At 39.4% G+C, this 17,761-nt stretch overlaps 1 protein-coding gene across 5 annotated transcripts in view; it reads left to right on the forward strand.

Annotated features, from left to right (window-relative positions):
• TRMT11 (tRNA methyltransferase 11 homolog) overlaps positions 1–17,761 on the forward strand; it is a 44,083-nt gene that overhangs the window by 16,432 nt on the left and 9,890 nt on the right. For 2 of the 5 annotated variants that reach the window (XM_067546714.1, XM_067546717.1), the window contains exons 8-12: positions 3,917–3,997; positions 6,264–6,428; positions 9,384–9,456; positions 10,233–10,364; positions 16,660–16,780. In XM_067546714.1, coding sequence (XP_067402815.1) covers positions 3,917–3,997; positions 6,264–6,428; positions 9,384–9,456; positions 10,233–10,364; positions 16,660–16,780 — 572 coding nt within the window. Of the gene's footprint in view, positions 1–3,916; positions 3,998–6,263; positions 6,429–9,383; positions 9,457–10,232; positions 10,365–10,446; positions 10,515–16,659; positions 16,781–17,761 lie in introns of those variants that run through there. The other 3 variants (XR_010919451.1, XM_067546716.1, XM_067546715.1) reach the window with 3 other exon arrangements.

Here is a 17,761-nt window from a genome sequence, read left to right on the forward strand (position 1 = left end):
AGCCCTCCTGGTTTCTTGAAAGGCAAGAAAATAGTATTGCATCATTAGAAATTAACAGTATCTTAGGAGTGGTGCAGTGAATATGGGTTTGGGGAGAGTGACATATAAAAGACTCCAGAACTTTGAAGAAATGCAGTGTTTATTTCTAGTCAGATTTCTTTCTTAAGTCAGATAGTTGGCTTTATTTTTCCCTCCTGTTTTTTCCCTTCTTTTATGCTAAAAAGGGAAATGAACAGTTTAGCAAAACTCTACTTACCTGAGGCAAATAGCCTTTTTTTGCTGGGAAATGGGGGGTGAAATGAGTAAAGTCCTAGCTTTTTCACAATGGTATATGAGTGAACAGTTAGACTTTGTTCTTGAGATGAGAAACTTTCTTGACAAGGCCTAATTAAGAGATTTAACTCCTTTTTTTGTATTGCAGAATTTACATGTACTCAGGCACAATGTATGGACACTCCAGCTGTGTGAACTTTTCTAATATTTTTTTCTCAAGGTTGTGCAGGAACAGGTCAGAGTGCTTCTGTGAAACTGGAAGGAGAAATGGAGTCTTTTATATGAACACCATACATTGTCCTAGACCTAGACAACTCGCTTCTGTTGTGTAGGGCATATAGTTATTGCCATTGAAAAACACTTGTCCTGCTTTCATTTAGCAAATGGAAGCTGCTGTATAACTTGTAAGTCCTAGGGTTGTGGGCTTTTTTGTGCCTCATTCAGGAGGACAGTAGATTAACAAAACTCCAAGGGGGATAGCCACCATCACTTCCCTACAGAGGAGAAGGGGGAACAGCCTGTAGATGTCTAGAGTTCTTAAATGTTCTTATCTTTCATTGGGATTAATGTGCCGCCATCATTCAGCTGAATTTTTTTCAAGGCTTAGTTGGGTTCTCTGATGTTGCGTTAACTCACTGTGTACCTGTTTTACATAGCATGTCAAGAGGCAGACCAAATTAAGATGTTTATCTCTTTTATACACATTGTTATAAAACATGTTTGATCTGTGTGAGGTAAAACAAGAGACTTATTGAGTGGTCAGTTCATGTTTCCTAACTTCCTTTTTTGCAATAAAAAAAAATGTATTAGATGGACAAAGTACTTTTTCTTGCTCTCTTTATAGGACTGAGTGGTATATCATACTTGGGGACAGGGCTAGCTAAATAGGTCTTGACTCTCTGAAAGCACTGCCCATCTGTTATAAGGGATTACAGTTGAAAAGGGAAATGGGTGACTCCTCTAGTGTGAGTAACCTTGTTTTTCCCTGATCCAATTAACAAGAAAAAGTGGAGGACAATTATTTTTTTCTCCTCATTTTTACTTGATTTGAATTTATTAGTTTATAAGTGGAAGTTTTTTTTAAAAAGATGCTCTGAAATGGCATATTTAGCATGCATATTTAATGTGTATTAAGAACACATAGATGGTGATGGGTAACATTTGTTGAATATAGCTGTATGAAACTCTTCAGATTATGGCTAAAGTGAAAATCGGTATTATAATCACAAAGGGCCAGATTGTGAACCCCTTATTCACACTGGTGAGCTGTTGACTCTCATGGAACTGTCCAACTCGCTAAAAACGAGATTACCTGTATTCATAACCACTCATCAGTGTGATTCACAGGTTCACAGTCTGGTCGATGGTGTATAAGGCCTTATGCTATTATGTTAGGCTTACTCTCATGGACATCTTCTTAATAATAATCTAAACCCAACAATGCAATTTCTCTTTGTAATTACAGTCCTTCTCTTTGTTTTGGAAGCTGTTCAGGGCAGACAATCCATTTTATGTATCATTCAGCTGTAGCATGATTTCAAGGGCAAATCATACTTGAGGTTTTTTACTAAACTAGCGGATCACAACAGTAAGGGGAAACAAATACTTAGTTTTTGTTGTGTGTATATAAGTAAATTAAGTGCACCACTGACATAGTAAAACATGAAATTGTATACACCCAGGAAAAATGCTAACTGTCCACAGTCATATCCATCACAATAACTGAGAAAATAAACTGTCTTCATTCTGGTCACACCTAGATACCTTTAAAGATACACTGTCAACTTAAAATCTAATTATAAAAATGAGTTAGAAATTATTTCAGGTACTGAATTTGACACTGTCAGTTGTGCTTTTTACATTACCTTTTCCTAATATTTTAGTTTCTCTCCCTTGTTGCTGTGGTGAAGCATTCCCACAAACAGGGACATTAAATGTACACCCAATGCTGTGAAATGGACAAAGTAAACTAGAAAAAACTGAGAACAATATTTTTCCTACTCTAATATTTTACTTTAAGTAACCTTAGGGATAAATTGTAACAATAGAAAGTTTTAAAAAACTATCAGATAGAAGTGATTTTTAAACTGATATCCCTTTAATTGTCTTATGGTAGCCAGAGAGAAGAAGACAAACCAGCTCTTCCTTCCTGGTGTGGACCATATCCTTGGGGGTGGGTGGAGGGGTGTTTATAGGGGTGATGTACAGTAGGACTCCATCTCTTTTTAGAAACTTTCTCCACACTTTCAGGCATATCACCAGTACCTCTTGAGCTGCAGGGGAACACTGCTACCTTTGACTGTTTCAGTTTAAACCCCTCGCTGAATCCCAGATGTTCAGCCTGCTAGTTTACAGAATCATAGAAATGTGAGACTGGATGGGACTTTGAGAAGTCATCAAGTCCAGCCCCTGCACTGTGGTAGGATCAAGCAAACGTAGATAATCCCGGACAGATGTTTATCCAACCTGTTTTTAAAAACTTCCGAAGGGGGTGAATTCCACAACCTCCCTTGGAAGCCTATTTTAGGACTTAACTACTCTTCTAGTTAGAAATTTTTTCTTAAAATCAAACCTGAATCTCCCTTGCGGCAGATTAAGCCCATTATTTCTTGTTCTACTTTCATTGGACATGGAGAACAATTGATCAGTCCTCTTTATAACAGCCCTTATACTGGAAAACTGTTATTAGGTCCTTCCTCAGTCGTCTTTTTGCAAGACTAAACATGACCAGTTATTTTTAATCTTTCCTCATAGGTCAGGTTTTCTAAACATTTGATCATTTTTGTAGCTCTCCTCTGTATTCACAAATTTGTCCATATCTTTCTTGAAGTGTGGTGCCCAGAATTGGACTCACTACTCCAGCTGAAGCCTCACTAGTGCCAAGCAGAGCAAGACAGTTACCTCCCGTGTCTTACATGACACTCCTGTTAATAAACCCCAAAATGATATTAACCTTTTTTACAGTCACATTGTTGATTCATATTCAGTTTGTGATCCACTGTGACCTCCAGATCCTTTTCAGCAGAACTATCACCTAGCCAGTTACTTCCCATTTTGTAATTGTGCATTTGATTCTTTCATTCCTACACGAAGTACTTTGCACTTGTTTATTGAATTTCATCTAGTTGATTTCAAACCAATTCTCCAATTTGTCAGGGTCATTTTGAATTCTAATCCTGTCCTCCAAAATGCTTGCAACATCTCCCATCTTGGTATCCTCTGCAATTTTTATAAGCATGTTCTCCATTCAATTATCCAAGTCATCTTGGCTACTGCAGAGTGTCATCTTGTGAAGATGGCCCACATCTGATGGTTTTCATTCCATCACATTTTAAGGCAATACATTTCAGTATATAGGAGTGGATCCCTGCCTTGCAGAAAGGGGACCCTTGTGAGCAGACCCTATAATCAGCCTCCAAAGTTAAACTAAGGTACAATGAGGAGAATAAAAGGGAAAATAGTTTTGGCGTAGAGGGGACCTCACAGTAATACTATATCTAGCTATAACTAGAAATGGGCAACTGCCATCTGACTCTAACCCAGACTGATACATGTGTTTTCAGACTTCTCATGTTGCTCAAAACAGATTCTGAGGTAGCAGTATATATGACAGCAGACAATACACTTTATCTTTTCTTTGCAGGTGGCCTTCTTATATCCTCAGCACATTTTGGAGCATACGTATGTGGTACTGATATAGATTATAACACTGTCCATGGATTAGGTATGTTGTATATTTTCTTTCTGGACAACTTAATTCTAACTCTTCAGTATTTAAGTATCTTTTACAGCAAATACTAGCAGATCAGGGTATCAAAGCATTCCTCTTCACAAGGTTTGTTTAGTGAAACAACTGTGATTTACTAAATTCTTTATGGATATATTCTGGCTAGGCAGTATTCTGAATATTAAGGATCAATAAGATATAAACATGAGTTTTTTTTTTTTAATGTTTAAAGTTTTCTAATACATATAACTAGTTTAACTGCAAATCTGACAGACCATCTGAGTGATGTCATCTGGAGTTGCAGTGCCTTGTATGGTTCAGTTTAGTGATAGGATTAGCAGGTAGATTAGTTTGGTTAATCGTGATTCCCCAGAGCCAGTGGGTCATAGGGACAAGCATAGAGTGCTTCTAATCCAAATTTTGTGAACATGACTGAAAGGGGAGGAGTTGGGCTTTGAGATGGGTGTTGTCTTTGCAGTGGGTTGGAACTCACTAGTGTTCAATTTAAAATATTTTGGTTTTAATACCAGCTTGTATTGGCTGTTTTGTTACTAAAAACTGTTTAACTTTTTTGAACTTTTTATTTAATCTTTATTGTAAGTTTCCTAGTTATATTGATAGTGCAGTTTAAAGTAGTGGAGTTCAATATTGTAACAATGTGTTCCTATTGAGATATTATGCCTTATTATGGCACAGGTATGTATTTCCTAACCTGCAAAGATTCAAGATGAGGGAAAGTTATCTTCATATTAAAGTTAGATACATATGTTTTCTCTCTTCCTGCTTAATCCTTGGGAAGTGCCAATTGACGCTTGAAACTCAGGTTTTAAAGAATCCCCTTTGTTCTTCGAGTGATTACTCATGTCCATTTCATTATAGGTGAGTGCACATCACAGTTCCCAGAACTTTTTTCCCCTTAGCAGACCCCGTAGGGCTGGCTCTGGTGCCCCCTGGAGTCCTGCGTGCATGCCGCGGTAAATAAGGCACTGCCGGCCCTACGCCCCCTCAGTTCCTTCTTTCCGCCCATGATGGTTGCTGGAACTAGCCTTGCTCTCTGCAAGTGCCATTCCCCTTGTTTGAACTCTGTTATTCAATGCAAGCATGACGGCAGCTCACCAGTAACTCCTACCCACCTCTAAGATATTGCTTATTAGTCACCTATAATGGAATGGACATGAACAATCACTCGAAGAAGAAAACAAGGTTACTTACCAGTAACTGCTGTTCTTTGAGATGTGTTGCTCATGTCCATTCCACAACCCACCCTGCGTCCCCACTGTCGGAGTTGGCAGAAAGAAGGGACTGAGGGGGCGTAGGGCCGTCAGTGCCTCATATACCGTGGCATACATGCAGGACTCCAGTGGGCACCAGAGCCGGCCCTACGGGGTCTGCTATGGGGAAAAAGTTCCGGGAACTGTGCACGGAGGCGTGCACTCACCTATAATGAAATGGACATGAGCAACACATCTCGAAGAACCATTAGTTACTGGTAAGTAACCTTGTTTTTTCTGGGTTAAATTAGGATGAAAGGTTAGCCACTGTTAGTTTCCCAAAGGGATTAAAAAAGCCCATACCATTGCTAGTATTGGTGGCACCATCCTGTTTTGTCATACAGTAATTATTTTCTTAACAGCTTTCAAAACCCACAGTGCTGACAATATTTTTGCTACTATGGAAGATTCTTGTGTAGATTAAATTGGATTTATGAATATATGGTATTATCTGGTGTGTGCTAGCATAATGTGAGTGCCTTGTAAACATTAATAAACTTTCCTCACAATATCTCTGTGAAGTAACGGAGATTTATTGAACTGTTTGTCTTCTCATTTGTATTTATGGAACAAAAAAGCTGTGAAATAGAAAAGTGTGAATATAATAACTTACGATACTTCAGAGGATCCAGATAGCCACTTGACACGATATGTAGAACAAATCTGGTGGCAAGAGATCTTAAATTGTTTTTATTTGAGGCAACTACTCCTTATGTCTCCTGTGAAGCACTGTGAAATCTACTGTTGAAAAGAATAGAGGAGCTAAGTAATATTCTTATTTTCTAAAATAAATAATGGAAAATCAGAACACTTTGGCCACATCTAATTTGCCTTAGACCAGTGGTTTTCAACCTTGTTTCATTTGCGTATCCCCTAAAAAGTTTCAAATGGAGGTGCAGATCCCTTTGGAAATCTTGGACATAGTCTGCGGATGCCAAATTGAAAACCATTGTCTTAAACTATGTGTTTTTTGTTTTTTTTCCCCCTTGCAGGCAAGGCTAGCAGGAAGAACCAGAAGTGGAGAGGACCAGATGAGAATATCAGAGCTAATCTTCGACAGTATGGTTTAGAGAAGTACTATCTTGATGCACTAGTTTCTGATGCATCAACACCTATATGGAGGAAAGGAATGCTGTTTGATGCAATTATTACAGATCGTAAGTTGATTAATGTTCTAGATATGTATGATTCGTAACAGCCTAACTGTGGTATCCAAAAGATTATACAGCGTAGGTGCTGGTTTGGCACACAATCCTGAGACTGATTAGCACAGGGTCATCAAGTCTTTGCCTAACCAAAGGATATGTTCCAGGAGCTAGAAGACAACACATAGAGCCAGAATGTAATATTTTTATGTTGAGTGCAACCTTACTACACAGTAGTCCCATTGGCTTCCATAGGACTACTTGTCATGTAAAGTGCTATTTAGTATATGTAAGGGCATTGGAACTTAGCTCTTAATTTGTGTAAAATGAAAAAGATTGCTTCTACCATCTTGACATAAGCGTGGCCTGCAGAGACCACATCTGCTAATGGAATATTTCATGCTGAAATCTGTGATATCCACATTAGAGATAGTGAACACCCTAGGAAGCATTGTAGAAATCGGGGCTGCATTTTGACCACCTCTACATTTAACCTAAGTATGTAAATACTTAATGAAATATGGACCACTGTATTAGAGCGCAGTTTATTTAACTACAACATTTTGTTTTTTGTTTTGTTAACTTTCTATTGAAAGAGTGCTCCTATTCAGAAATATAACACTCTTATTGTCTCCTATGCCTTTATTGAGTCATGCTTCTTTCTGAAGTGACTTCATCTGCATTAGGAGAGGTTTCTGATAAATATGTAAGTTGTATTGCGCTGCTTTTGGGGCCAGATTCAAACACCATTGAAGTCCATGGAAAGGCTCTGACCTACTTTAATGGGCCTTTGGTTAAGGCACTGAAGTGCTCATTGAATTGCTTTCAAACAAACTCTAATTTATCTTCTGCACACTTGACCACCAGCAATGTTAAAAGATATGAAAGGTTCTCTGCTCTTTTAAGTCTCTTTATTAGAAACTATTTGTGATGAGCAGGAGACCTAAACGGCAGCACAGTCTACTAGACTAAAAATGGGATGGGGAGCCAGAAAATCCTGAGCTCTAATATGACTCTGCCGTGACTTGCTGTGTGACCATAAGCAGATCAGTTAGAACTTTGTTCTGTTGCACTTGTTCATGGCGACAGTTACTTTGGTTCATGAGCATTGATTTCATTGGGACTGCTGGCCAAGCAAGGTAACGCACAACACAAATAAGGATGTTTGAATTAAGCCCTTAATCTCTGTGCTTCAGTTTCCACGTCTGTAAAACGGAGATGATACTTTTCTAATGCCGTGTGATGAGTGTTAGGAAAGCTTACAGAAGTGTTGAAGATGAATTAATGTTTGTGCAGCACTCTTTAGCTTTGCAGAGATATGTAAGAATAAAGACTTGTGTAGTATTTTTAGCAAAAAAAAAAAAAAATGTGAAATGTAGACAATTACAACAGTTTTGAAGTATTGGTTACAGATTTTCCAGGTGCATTCATAGGTTTGTTCTTCAGACTTGTAGTGGGATGACTGCTTACTGAGAACCTTCTTGCGGCCAGGGGTCACTTTACAGGCACCCTCATCCCCTAGTCTCTTTTTTCTGGCTAACAGCACCGCTGCCTGGGGCTGGTTTAATAATAGAAAAAGTTCAAACAATTCTGAGTCCTTAATAACAAAATGGTTGAAACAATCATCAGAGTCCCCAAAGTAAAGTTCATAATGACAACACACAAGTTTGTATTCAGCCCGAGTTCTTCCACACACACAGCTCTTCCTCTGTCCCAGTCTGCTCCGCCCAAAGCTGCCAATCCCAGACCTTTCTGGCTGGAGCTCTGGCCCTGACTTTCTTCTCCTGTCAATGTTTACCCCCTGTCTTGAGGGAGAAGCCAGTGTGTATACTACTCTCCAGAGAGCTGCTTCCAATGGGCTGAAAGAGAAAGGAGCCCTGCACTATAGGGGCTCCTGATCCCAAAGTATTTTGCAAAATGATTGATAGATGTAGTGAAACAACTGCACAGGCAAGCTTAACAGCCATAGCAATAGCTCAGAGGTAACTTTGGATAGTACTGCTTGTTTCCTTGAGATGGGAAAGAAGGCTGTTGGCAGGGCACTAGGGATAACCTATATCTTTCTGAAACATGCAATTGGAGATTTAGAGTTGGAGCAAAGACCGCCTTTTTTGTTCTTTTTGTTTGTATAGTGCCTAGCATACTGGGGTCCTGGTCTATGACTAGGACTCCTAGATGCTACCACAATACAATAAAAATCTCTTTTCTGAAGCTTCCGCTTCAGAATGTGCTGCAGCATCAGTCTGGCAGAGTCCCATCCTAGGGCATGCCCCTTCATGGCACAGTGTGGCCCTGCAGGCACCCTCTCCTCAGTTCCCTCAATGACTTATTTGCATGCCAAAGTATGTAAAGTAACACCCATCTTCCTGGGGGTCAATTTATTGGTCCAAACCCTTCCTGAGGTTTTCAATTTCACCCTCATTCCAGGGTGTCTGATTCCTAGTTCCCCCTCCAGTTACCTCTAAAGCAGTCAGGGAGTGCTGTCAGATCCCACATCAGCGCCCAGCCTCTCTGGAGAATTAGGCCATTTCCCAGGCTTTTTCCAATCCAATCTTCTGGCCCCCTCTACCCTTAAAAGGATCTTTAAACCCCATTACAAGATGAAACAAGGGAAGGAGATTAACAGTGTCAAAGTGTTGTTGGAAATGTAAGGAAAAGTTTTTTAGCCAACAAAATCATTTTAAAGAAAAATAAGCCTTCAGCATCATATTAAATAGTTTTTAAGTGATTAATGTGCTAGTGCACTTGACTATAAAATATCTTACTGATAAGAGACCTTTTTGAAATAGCTTTAAAAAGTGATCCTTTGGATCAAGATAAACTTCTTTTAATGGATACATCTTGAAGAAGTTAATCATATAAACTCTTTGCAACGGCTACCACATGTACACTATTGTAGCATTCCATGAAATTATTTGTGTAAAGGATGAACTCCTGATCTCTATATTATGTACTTATTCTGCATAGCTCCATATGGCATACGAGAAGCTACGAGAAGAACTGGTTCACAAAAAGAAATAGTTAAAGCAACAGAAAGAGGGTAGGTAAGTCTTTTTATTCATTGTAAATATTAATGTGTTAATGGAAGGCCAACCACAGTTTTAGAAACTTAGTTCATTGCTATCCTTTAACCAAACAATTTTTAAAAGTACCACCTTCACTACATAGTTTGCAAAAGTTACTATCAGTGCCGGTCTTCCTAAAATCCTCCTTTTTGCCTTTCTTACAGTCTTGGCAATGCAAATTTTCTAAATTCTAAGTCCAAAACTCCCTCTCTTATATGTACAAAATAGCTTCTTGTCATCATCCTTGTCCTTGGACAGCTGTATTAATCCCCTGAGTGCTCCAACATCCTGTTCAAAATTGCCTACCTTTGTTTTAAACCTCTCCATATACCATATCTTTTAGTTTCCCTTGCCCACCTCACCGTACTCCCCTACAATAAGCATTCTCTGTCCTTGCAGACAATCTCTCGATTGCTGGTATGACAGCCTTTTCTGCTGCTTGTCCTTGATTTTCTGCTATTTTCAGATCTCATCTCAGAATGTCTTTTCCCCCATTGATTCTTACAATCACTCTTATCGAAGACACTGTACAAAATAGTTGTATTTCAAAAGTGATTTTAGTTGAGTAACTTTCTCTTTAAATATTAGGGGTAGAATTTGCAAAGCCACTGTAAAAAAGTTTGATGCAGATTTCTCATTAATTTCAGAGGGAGTTAGATAATTCCCTTATCTGGCTTTGCAACTGTCAGATTGTTGTTCAAAATATAACATTGTGGATGTTACCTGTTAAATTTTTTTAAATACTGTTTAGCACAGAAAATCACATCTCCATTTCCTCGAACTATCATCTGAGTGATATCTTTTTTGACCTGTTAAACTTTGCGGCAGAGTACCTTCTGATGGGTGGAAGATTGGTGTACTGGCTACCAGTTTACAAACCTGAGTACGTACTCTTCTAAATGTTTTGATATCTAGTATGTAGTAGGTAAAAATTAATATTCTAACCTAGCCATAATTTCTTCCAGGGTGGAATGTCTCTAGAACTTCCAACTGGAGTTTGGGGGATTCCTAGATTTCCATATTTTGAAACTAGGTGAGTGAGGGAGTACAGAGTTTGAAACGTTTGTTGAAAGGAGAGAGAACCACGTACTTCTAGTTAGAAATCAGAACTTTCTTGAATTTTGCAAAAATGCGCATGCTGTTGGTAAAGGAATGATATGTGACTGGAAAACTAGAATACTGGAATCCAGTGAAACTTCAAAGCTAAATGCACACTCCTGTAAGAGCAGGCAGTATTAGTTTGCTTTCTTATTGTGGCATGGCCCTTTAAACAGATAAATTCTGGACAATGCAATTCCCTAGGAGAGTTCAGAGGTCAGATGGCCAAGAGAAATCATGACTGTCAGGCTATACAAGAAGCTGTCTATGGCTCAGTTAGGAGGGGACAGACCTGCAGGGAACAGGAAGTGCTGGCTGTTCAGCTGACAGGTCTGGGTTAGGACTGTGGTGGGCTGGGAAAGCTTGGCAGGGGTCAGATGGTTCCCTGTGAAGAGAATGAGCTGGGGTGGAGCCTGCCAGAAGGCCTTGGCTAATGAGGCCTGAGAAGGGTTCAGGAGGAGGTAGGCTATGCTGTAAGTGAAGCAGGACCCACTGCTTCTCACAGCTGTTGGCTGGAGTCAGGAGAGGACTATGCTCCCTTGCCTCTCCACTGCACTACCAGGAAGGGGTGATCTGACACCCCTACCATGAAGAGGAAAAGGACTGTTGAGTCACAGGGCCTGGGGAAGGCTGAGAAAAGCAGAGAACCCTCTGTCAAACAGGGCAAGGAATCATTTTGCTCTAGAGGGAGGGCATATGACTTAACTGAGTAGGGAAGGGCAGTCATGCATCAACATGGGTGAAAGCTTTAGCCTGTGGAGCATGAAAATATGTTGTAGAACCAGGAGAGCAAACCTGCACTAACAAGGCAGAAGGACTATTAAGCCTGGGAAGAGCTAGAGAAACTAGTTTGGTTTGGATTTTTGTGTCCTTGGAAGGGGAAATAGTGACCAAGGGTTAAACCCCATTCTGTCCATCTACCTGGGAAGATTGTAGGTCAGTTGCTGGAAGAGGGGGAAACTGAGCCACAGACGTGGCTAAATGCAAGGAGAAATAAGGACTCAGTTACAGGCTATCAGACAGACAATACGTGGAAAAAAGGAAGTATTTTCTTCATTTTCAGATGGGAACTGAGAGACAGAGATTGACTTGTCTAAGGTAATACTGGAAGTCTCTGGTAGAGCTGGGAATTGAACATGAGTCTCTTAAGTCCTAGTCCAGTGCCTTAGCCGCAGAGTTACACCTTAACTTCTGGAGTTACAACACATCAGGGAAACTCTCGTTATGTCACTAAGATAACAGAAATCACATTCTGAATGGCTAAAAGGGCCTGGGGCACTTTCAGTTGTTACCTGGGTTTCAGATCACATTATGTGCAGCAAAGACCTCAGCAACTGGCTGACTAAGAGGAAGTGTGGGGAAAAACAGTAGCGGAGTCTGCTATTCCAGTTTGAGTTTGTATGTGACCCTTTTCTGGGCTTGTGGTCATAAATCCTGGTAGCTAGATTAATTTATTAATGATTAAAATGTTAGTTTTGTATTCATGGGACAGTGTTAGCCAAGAGTGTCCCTCCTTTTCTCTGCCAGTCTCATTATGTGAAATGCTGTATCACATAATATTTGCCTAAGCTACTAAACTCTCTTTCTTAAAAAAAACAACACCCCAACACTTGTCTTTTTTAAATTATAAACTATTCAGGGCAGGGCCCATATCTGTTATATATATGTACTGTGCCTACCACAATGGGTTCCTAATCCATGACTGGAGCCCCTATGCACTACTGCAATACAAATAATAACAGTAGTGTGTCCTGTCAGGTATGTGTGCATAAGTGAGTCTCTGATTCAACATTTGTGTTCTACATACTAAAAGTTGCATGAGACTTCTTACCACTTGTAATTCGTTCTCCTAGTTATCAAAATAATAATTTCCTCCTGTCACACTATCTAGAGTGACTCTCAACTGTGAGTGCCTGTCTCAGGGCAGACTGTCAGAAAACAAGAGCAGACACCCCAAACTACTGGTATGTTCTGTAATTAGATTTCACCAAACCAGTAACAGATGTGAACTCCTGGATCACTATACCTGTCTTACCATGGAGTCACGGACAGTGGCCTTAGCCTCTCCAGTCTATCTTGCCACCCAGTCAAACTGAACTTGATGATAAAAGGTTATTAAAATAAAAAATCAGTCCACATCAGGTTACTCCCAATTCCAAAGAATCAGTCACTTATCCCACATTGATTAGTATTACTGATTTTACACCAAAGACAACGCTGACAGCCAATTCTATAGTAAACTAACTATGGGTTTATTAGCTAAGAAAAAGAAATGAGAGGTGTTGAGAGGTTAAAGCAGGTAAAATACATTAACAGGTGGATCAAAGTTTGTAAGTATGAAATGATAGCAAAGGTGTAATAAACTGCCATTTTCCAACTGTGTCTCAGGGTATGCAGAATAACCCCGGTGACCTCTGTCTTCTTGTTCAATTATTCCACCTTGTTAGAATCCAAACAGTCCAGAGATAGAGAACCATTCATTGAATCCATATTTATAGCTTCTTCTCCAGAAAACAATCTGAACAGTGTCTTTACCCTTTGATGACGATGAATAGGAAATGCAGACACAGTCTGTGAATTCCCATTGTTGAACACGGTGCCCTCGCTTTGAAGCTAGCATTCTTCTTCTTTTACACTTCCAAGGTTCCAGTCACGTTTGAGTGGTAATTTAGTTACAGAAATATACATAATGTAAAAGCCTGCCATTACATTATAATAGAAAGAGATAAGTGAAAACAGTACAAGTAACATGCCATTAGTTTTCATGAAGTTTTAACACCTGAATACACTCTTACATTGACACACCTTTGATCTAGAGTTATTTAATTACTGGGGCATACATAATGTAAATGTAATGTAATAGTAAGCAGGATACAGACAAGTGAAAACAATACAGTTAACATCTCTTTTTGATCTATACTAACACACAAGTGAATTGGCCTGAATATGCTATAATACCTTTTAACACTTCTTTGATCCTTATACACAAGTGATTTGGCCTCTGGCTTTGGTTTGAGCTGGTCTGTCAGCATCACATCTCCCAAGTGCTATTTTTGACAAGCTCGAAACCTATGATATAAGGGTTATGTTTTCCAAGGTCACAGTTTTTGTCACTCCCTGTGTTGCTATCTGTCCAGGCTAAGACCAGCCAACTGGGCATTTGCCTTTGCGCCATCTGCTCCTGTGTTCAGGCCTAGTCTGCCTCACCCACTCCTTGTCTTGCTTGCTCTGCGTCCTGCACTGCTTTGACCAGAGCGCTGCATGTGGAGCAGAAGGGGTAACCTCGTTGGTGGTTGCTGCTGTCTCCTGCACTGGTCTCAGACTATGTTTGCTGAAACCATTGCCCTGTATCTGTTTCCCACAAGCAGACTAGCAATAGGGGAAGATAAAGAAGTGGCCTGTTTTCTACTTCTGAAGCAAGGGAGAGAAGAAACCTTCTTCATTTAAGGAACCAAGGGAGAGACTACTATCAGCTCCCTTTCCTCAAGTGTTTGGATTCTGGTTATTTTTCATGCCTTCTGTCCTCCAGAAGGTGTGGCATGTTGCTTTGGCTGTCATTTTTAATTTAATTTTTCTTTGGATTTCAAATCACAAGAACAAAAATAAAACTAAATAGCAATTTACCTGCTAGTAGAACATCTCCCTTTCCCCACACATATCAAACCCACCCATCCTCTGGAGCAGCCTGCACAAATAAATATGCCTTTCAATGTGCCCTGAACTTCAACAGATCAGAGCTATCTTGGACTGGGAGGAAGCTAGTTTCAGAGCTCAGAACCTCTCATGGATAACTCTACTGCCAGACCCCCTTTTTTATAAATCAAGGGGTCTCCTGGTCAAGCACATTTGCTGACTGCAACTATGGTAGTGTAGCAAGAAGAGAGAGCAGTCTCATAAAAGGGTCTTGAGTTTTTTATACGTCAAAACCAACACCTTAAATCCTTTGATTGAAGCACAGTGTATTGGGATGCTACTTCGGGCAGCAGATAGAAATTAAACAGGTTTGGGAGTTCTTGAGCATCAGGATAGTGCTCAGTGCAGAAAAATGGAGAATAAAAATGCAGCTAAACAGGCAAGAAATTTATTGCTGCCTTGAGCTTTGCACTGAAGAGACAAACATTAGTACAAGAATTATTTAGGAGGTTGGAACTTCTGTCATTGACATTCCATTTTCCACTTTTCTGTAAAATCTTGTTGCCACTTGGGTAGGTCTATACTTAAAATGCCACAGTGGTTGCAGCTGTACAGCTGTAGCGCTTCAGTGTAGAAAATACATATGCTGACAGGAGGGCTTCTGCCATCCACCTAGCTAATCCACCTCTCTGAGAAGCAGTAGCAAAGTTCACAGAAGAATTCTTCTGTTGACGTAGTGCCATCTACAGTGGGGGTTAGGTTGGTATAGCTAAGACTTTTGGGGGGTATGGATTTTTCACACCCCCGAGACATAGCTATATCAGTGAAAATGCCTACTATAGACCAGGCCTAAAACAAGTCTAGTTCTGTTTTGGTTTGGTTTGTTTGTTTATACAGACAGGTGGAACTACCCTTATTTAAAAAATACTACAGTGTTCTTTATTAATGGCTCCCAGCTCTGTACCAGCATTATTGCAAAGGTTAGTTTCTGTGATTATTGTAGCAGGCTTTCTAGTACAGTTGAAAGAAGCAACATTGGCCACATGGTTCATAATTTTTCAGGCAGCTGTGCAAAACTGTACACATATATTCTGTCCTGAGTGGCCTCATTACTGTAGTATCTGAGCAGCCTCTTAATGTATTTATCCTTACAACAATCCTGTGAAGTAGGGGATTGCTATTGTCTTCACTTTACAGATGGGGAAACTGAGGTACAGAGACTAACTGACTTGCTTAAGGTCGCACACAAAGTGTATAGATGCATATACATTTAAAAACAAAAACAAAACAAAAAAAAATTTGGAGAGGTACCATTATAGCTGGCAGTACGTGGTGGTAGGCACTGTTTTTGCATTCCTCCCTTCCCACCCTCCCCCACCACACACACACACACAATTTATTTACATTGATACATTCAGAAATGCCTCTTTGTCATAGGTACTTAAGTACAACTTGCCCTTCATGGGATGTGGGGAGATTAATTTTTTAAAGACGGTCTCATCTGCATGGTGAAGATGCCTCATATTCACACTGTCCTTTATTATATGTTTATAGGCTGTTAGCTGAGTCAGACGTATCCCCCCACCTCTCCATTAATCTCTTTAAAACCTAATTCAGCTTCTAGCCTTTTGAAAAATAAGGGGTGGATGCCATTCAGGAGATGTAGATTCTTGGAACTTAGTTGTCGTCTTTATTTGGGTGATGTAGATGTAGTTTTTCTGCAAGATAGGAGTTACTTAAAATATTGTGGAAGCCTACTCTTTACCCACCATTATAGAAGTTTTAACTGAATTAATTTTGGCACATTTTGTCAGCAAGCCAGTGTTATGACCATCTGACAAAGGGCTATCAGAACAGATTTTCTTCTTTAAAATGTCTTTCCTATCTGACAAGGAAGTTCAATATGCTGCAGTCTGTTTATAACACCAGCCTCTGAATCCAGGGGATTTCAATGACTGTTAAAGAGGTTGTGGTGTAATATAGCTTGAAGTCCAAGTATAATAGTCCCATTGGGGCATACTCGATAGATTATCATTGGATGCATGTAAAATACTTTTAAAAAAGCACAGTTTCTGATTGGATGGTTGGAGGAATTTTTTCATGATACTTGAAATGATGCAGGCACCTATACATAGAAATATATGGCTGGAAGGGACCTCAAGAGGTCAATTACCCATTTGCAAATATATGTAGAGAGCCCTATGAAAAGTATTCTTCCTGTTTAGAGCTAAGTTCATCTACACCATCTTTTTTTTTTTTGTGTTCCAGAAATATAGAATATATGCTTATGATTTCTGAAAACATTGTTTCTAGAAACTTAGTATGGCTATAACACGTGTGGAAGCTTATAGTGTAAGCCAGTTTGAATAGATCTGTATGACTTGTGTTTCAGATGCACATGTTACAGTTCATAGGCTTACAGCCTTCTGACTGCTTATTTCTTCCAGATATACAGAAAAGATTATTCCCTGGCACCCTTGTCTGAAACTTATTAGTAACTGTGAGCAGATGCTTTCCAGCCACACGTCAAGGCGCTTGATAACCATGGAAAAGGTGAAAGAATTTGAGGTAAATTGTTCTTGGGTGTGTTGTGTGAAGTAGCGGCTGTCAGATATGTGAAAGGTTTGAACTGCAAAAGGGAATGTACTGTATTACCTCCACCAGATTTGGTATTCAGCACTTGATTGTCAACTCTGCTGCTGTTGAGATGTTTTTATGATTGGAATTAGAGGATTTGAAAAATGCCACATCTTAAAAACAAAAAACAGGACAGTACTAAAGTCTGACATTGGTTCAGTGATGTGGGGGCCTCTTGAGAATGGTATTTAACCTCCAACTCTCATTCAGGAAAGGGGAGAATTTAAAAAAAAACTGTTTTACTTAGTAGTTTTCCTTCTGAGAAGGATCACAGTATGGTATCTGCAGGTCTCCTTATCCTCTCATCTCTTCCCCTTTGTTGCTTAAACTGTTATAGATGACCAGCAAAAAAGAAGTCTGGAAATATAACATTAGGAAAGAGATACATAGACATGGTAGGAAATAGGAGGCAGGTTAATAAGTAGGACATTGTTCTTAGCTAAAATGTGTAGGAGGTGAGTAAGTGCTTCTGGTATTTTCTTAATTAGCTGTAAAAAGCTATTCTTTTAAACAATGGAGGTGGTTTGAAGCAAATTAGTGCTTCAGCCTGATGGTATATGCTAACAACCCAGCAAGCTTCCAGTCTGGATTTCATAATGCAAGTGATGACTTAAATTGTCAAATAGCACTTACACAGTGTAACAAATTGTATAAGTTGTTCAGAGCAGGTGCTGTTGACTTTGGCATTAATAAACCATCGTTTATAACAAACTTTTGCAATGTAACTCTTCCCCATGCCAATTTTATTTTTGATATATTGACGTTAGACATTAATAGTGTTCTTGGACTACATATTCTAATGTAAACCACTTCTTAACCCTTCAGTTTATAGGCTTCAGTCTATTGTGTTTTGTTCATCACTTACTCTTCAGTATGTATATTCTTAATTCAATGGTTGAAATGCTTAGTTTT

This window comes from Emydura macquarii, unplaced genomic scaffold, assembly GCF_026122565.2.
Source record: "Emydura macquarii macquarii isolate MOO-44397 ecotype Brisbane River unplaced genomic scaffold, CSIRO-AGI_Emac_v2 contig_1146, whole genome shotgun sequence".
Lineage (NCBI taxonomy): Eukaryota > Metazoa > Chordata > Testudines > Chelidae > Emydura > Emydura macquarii.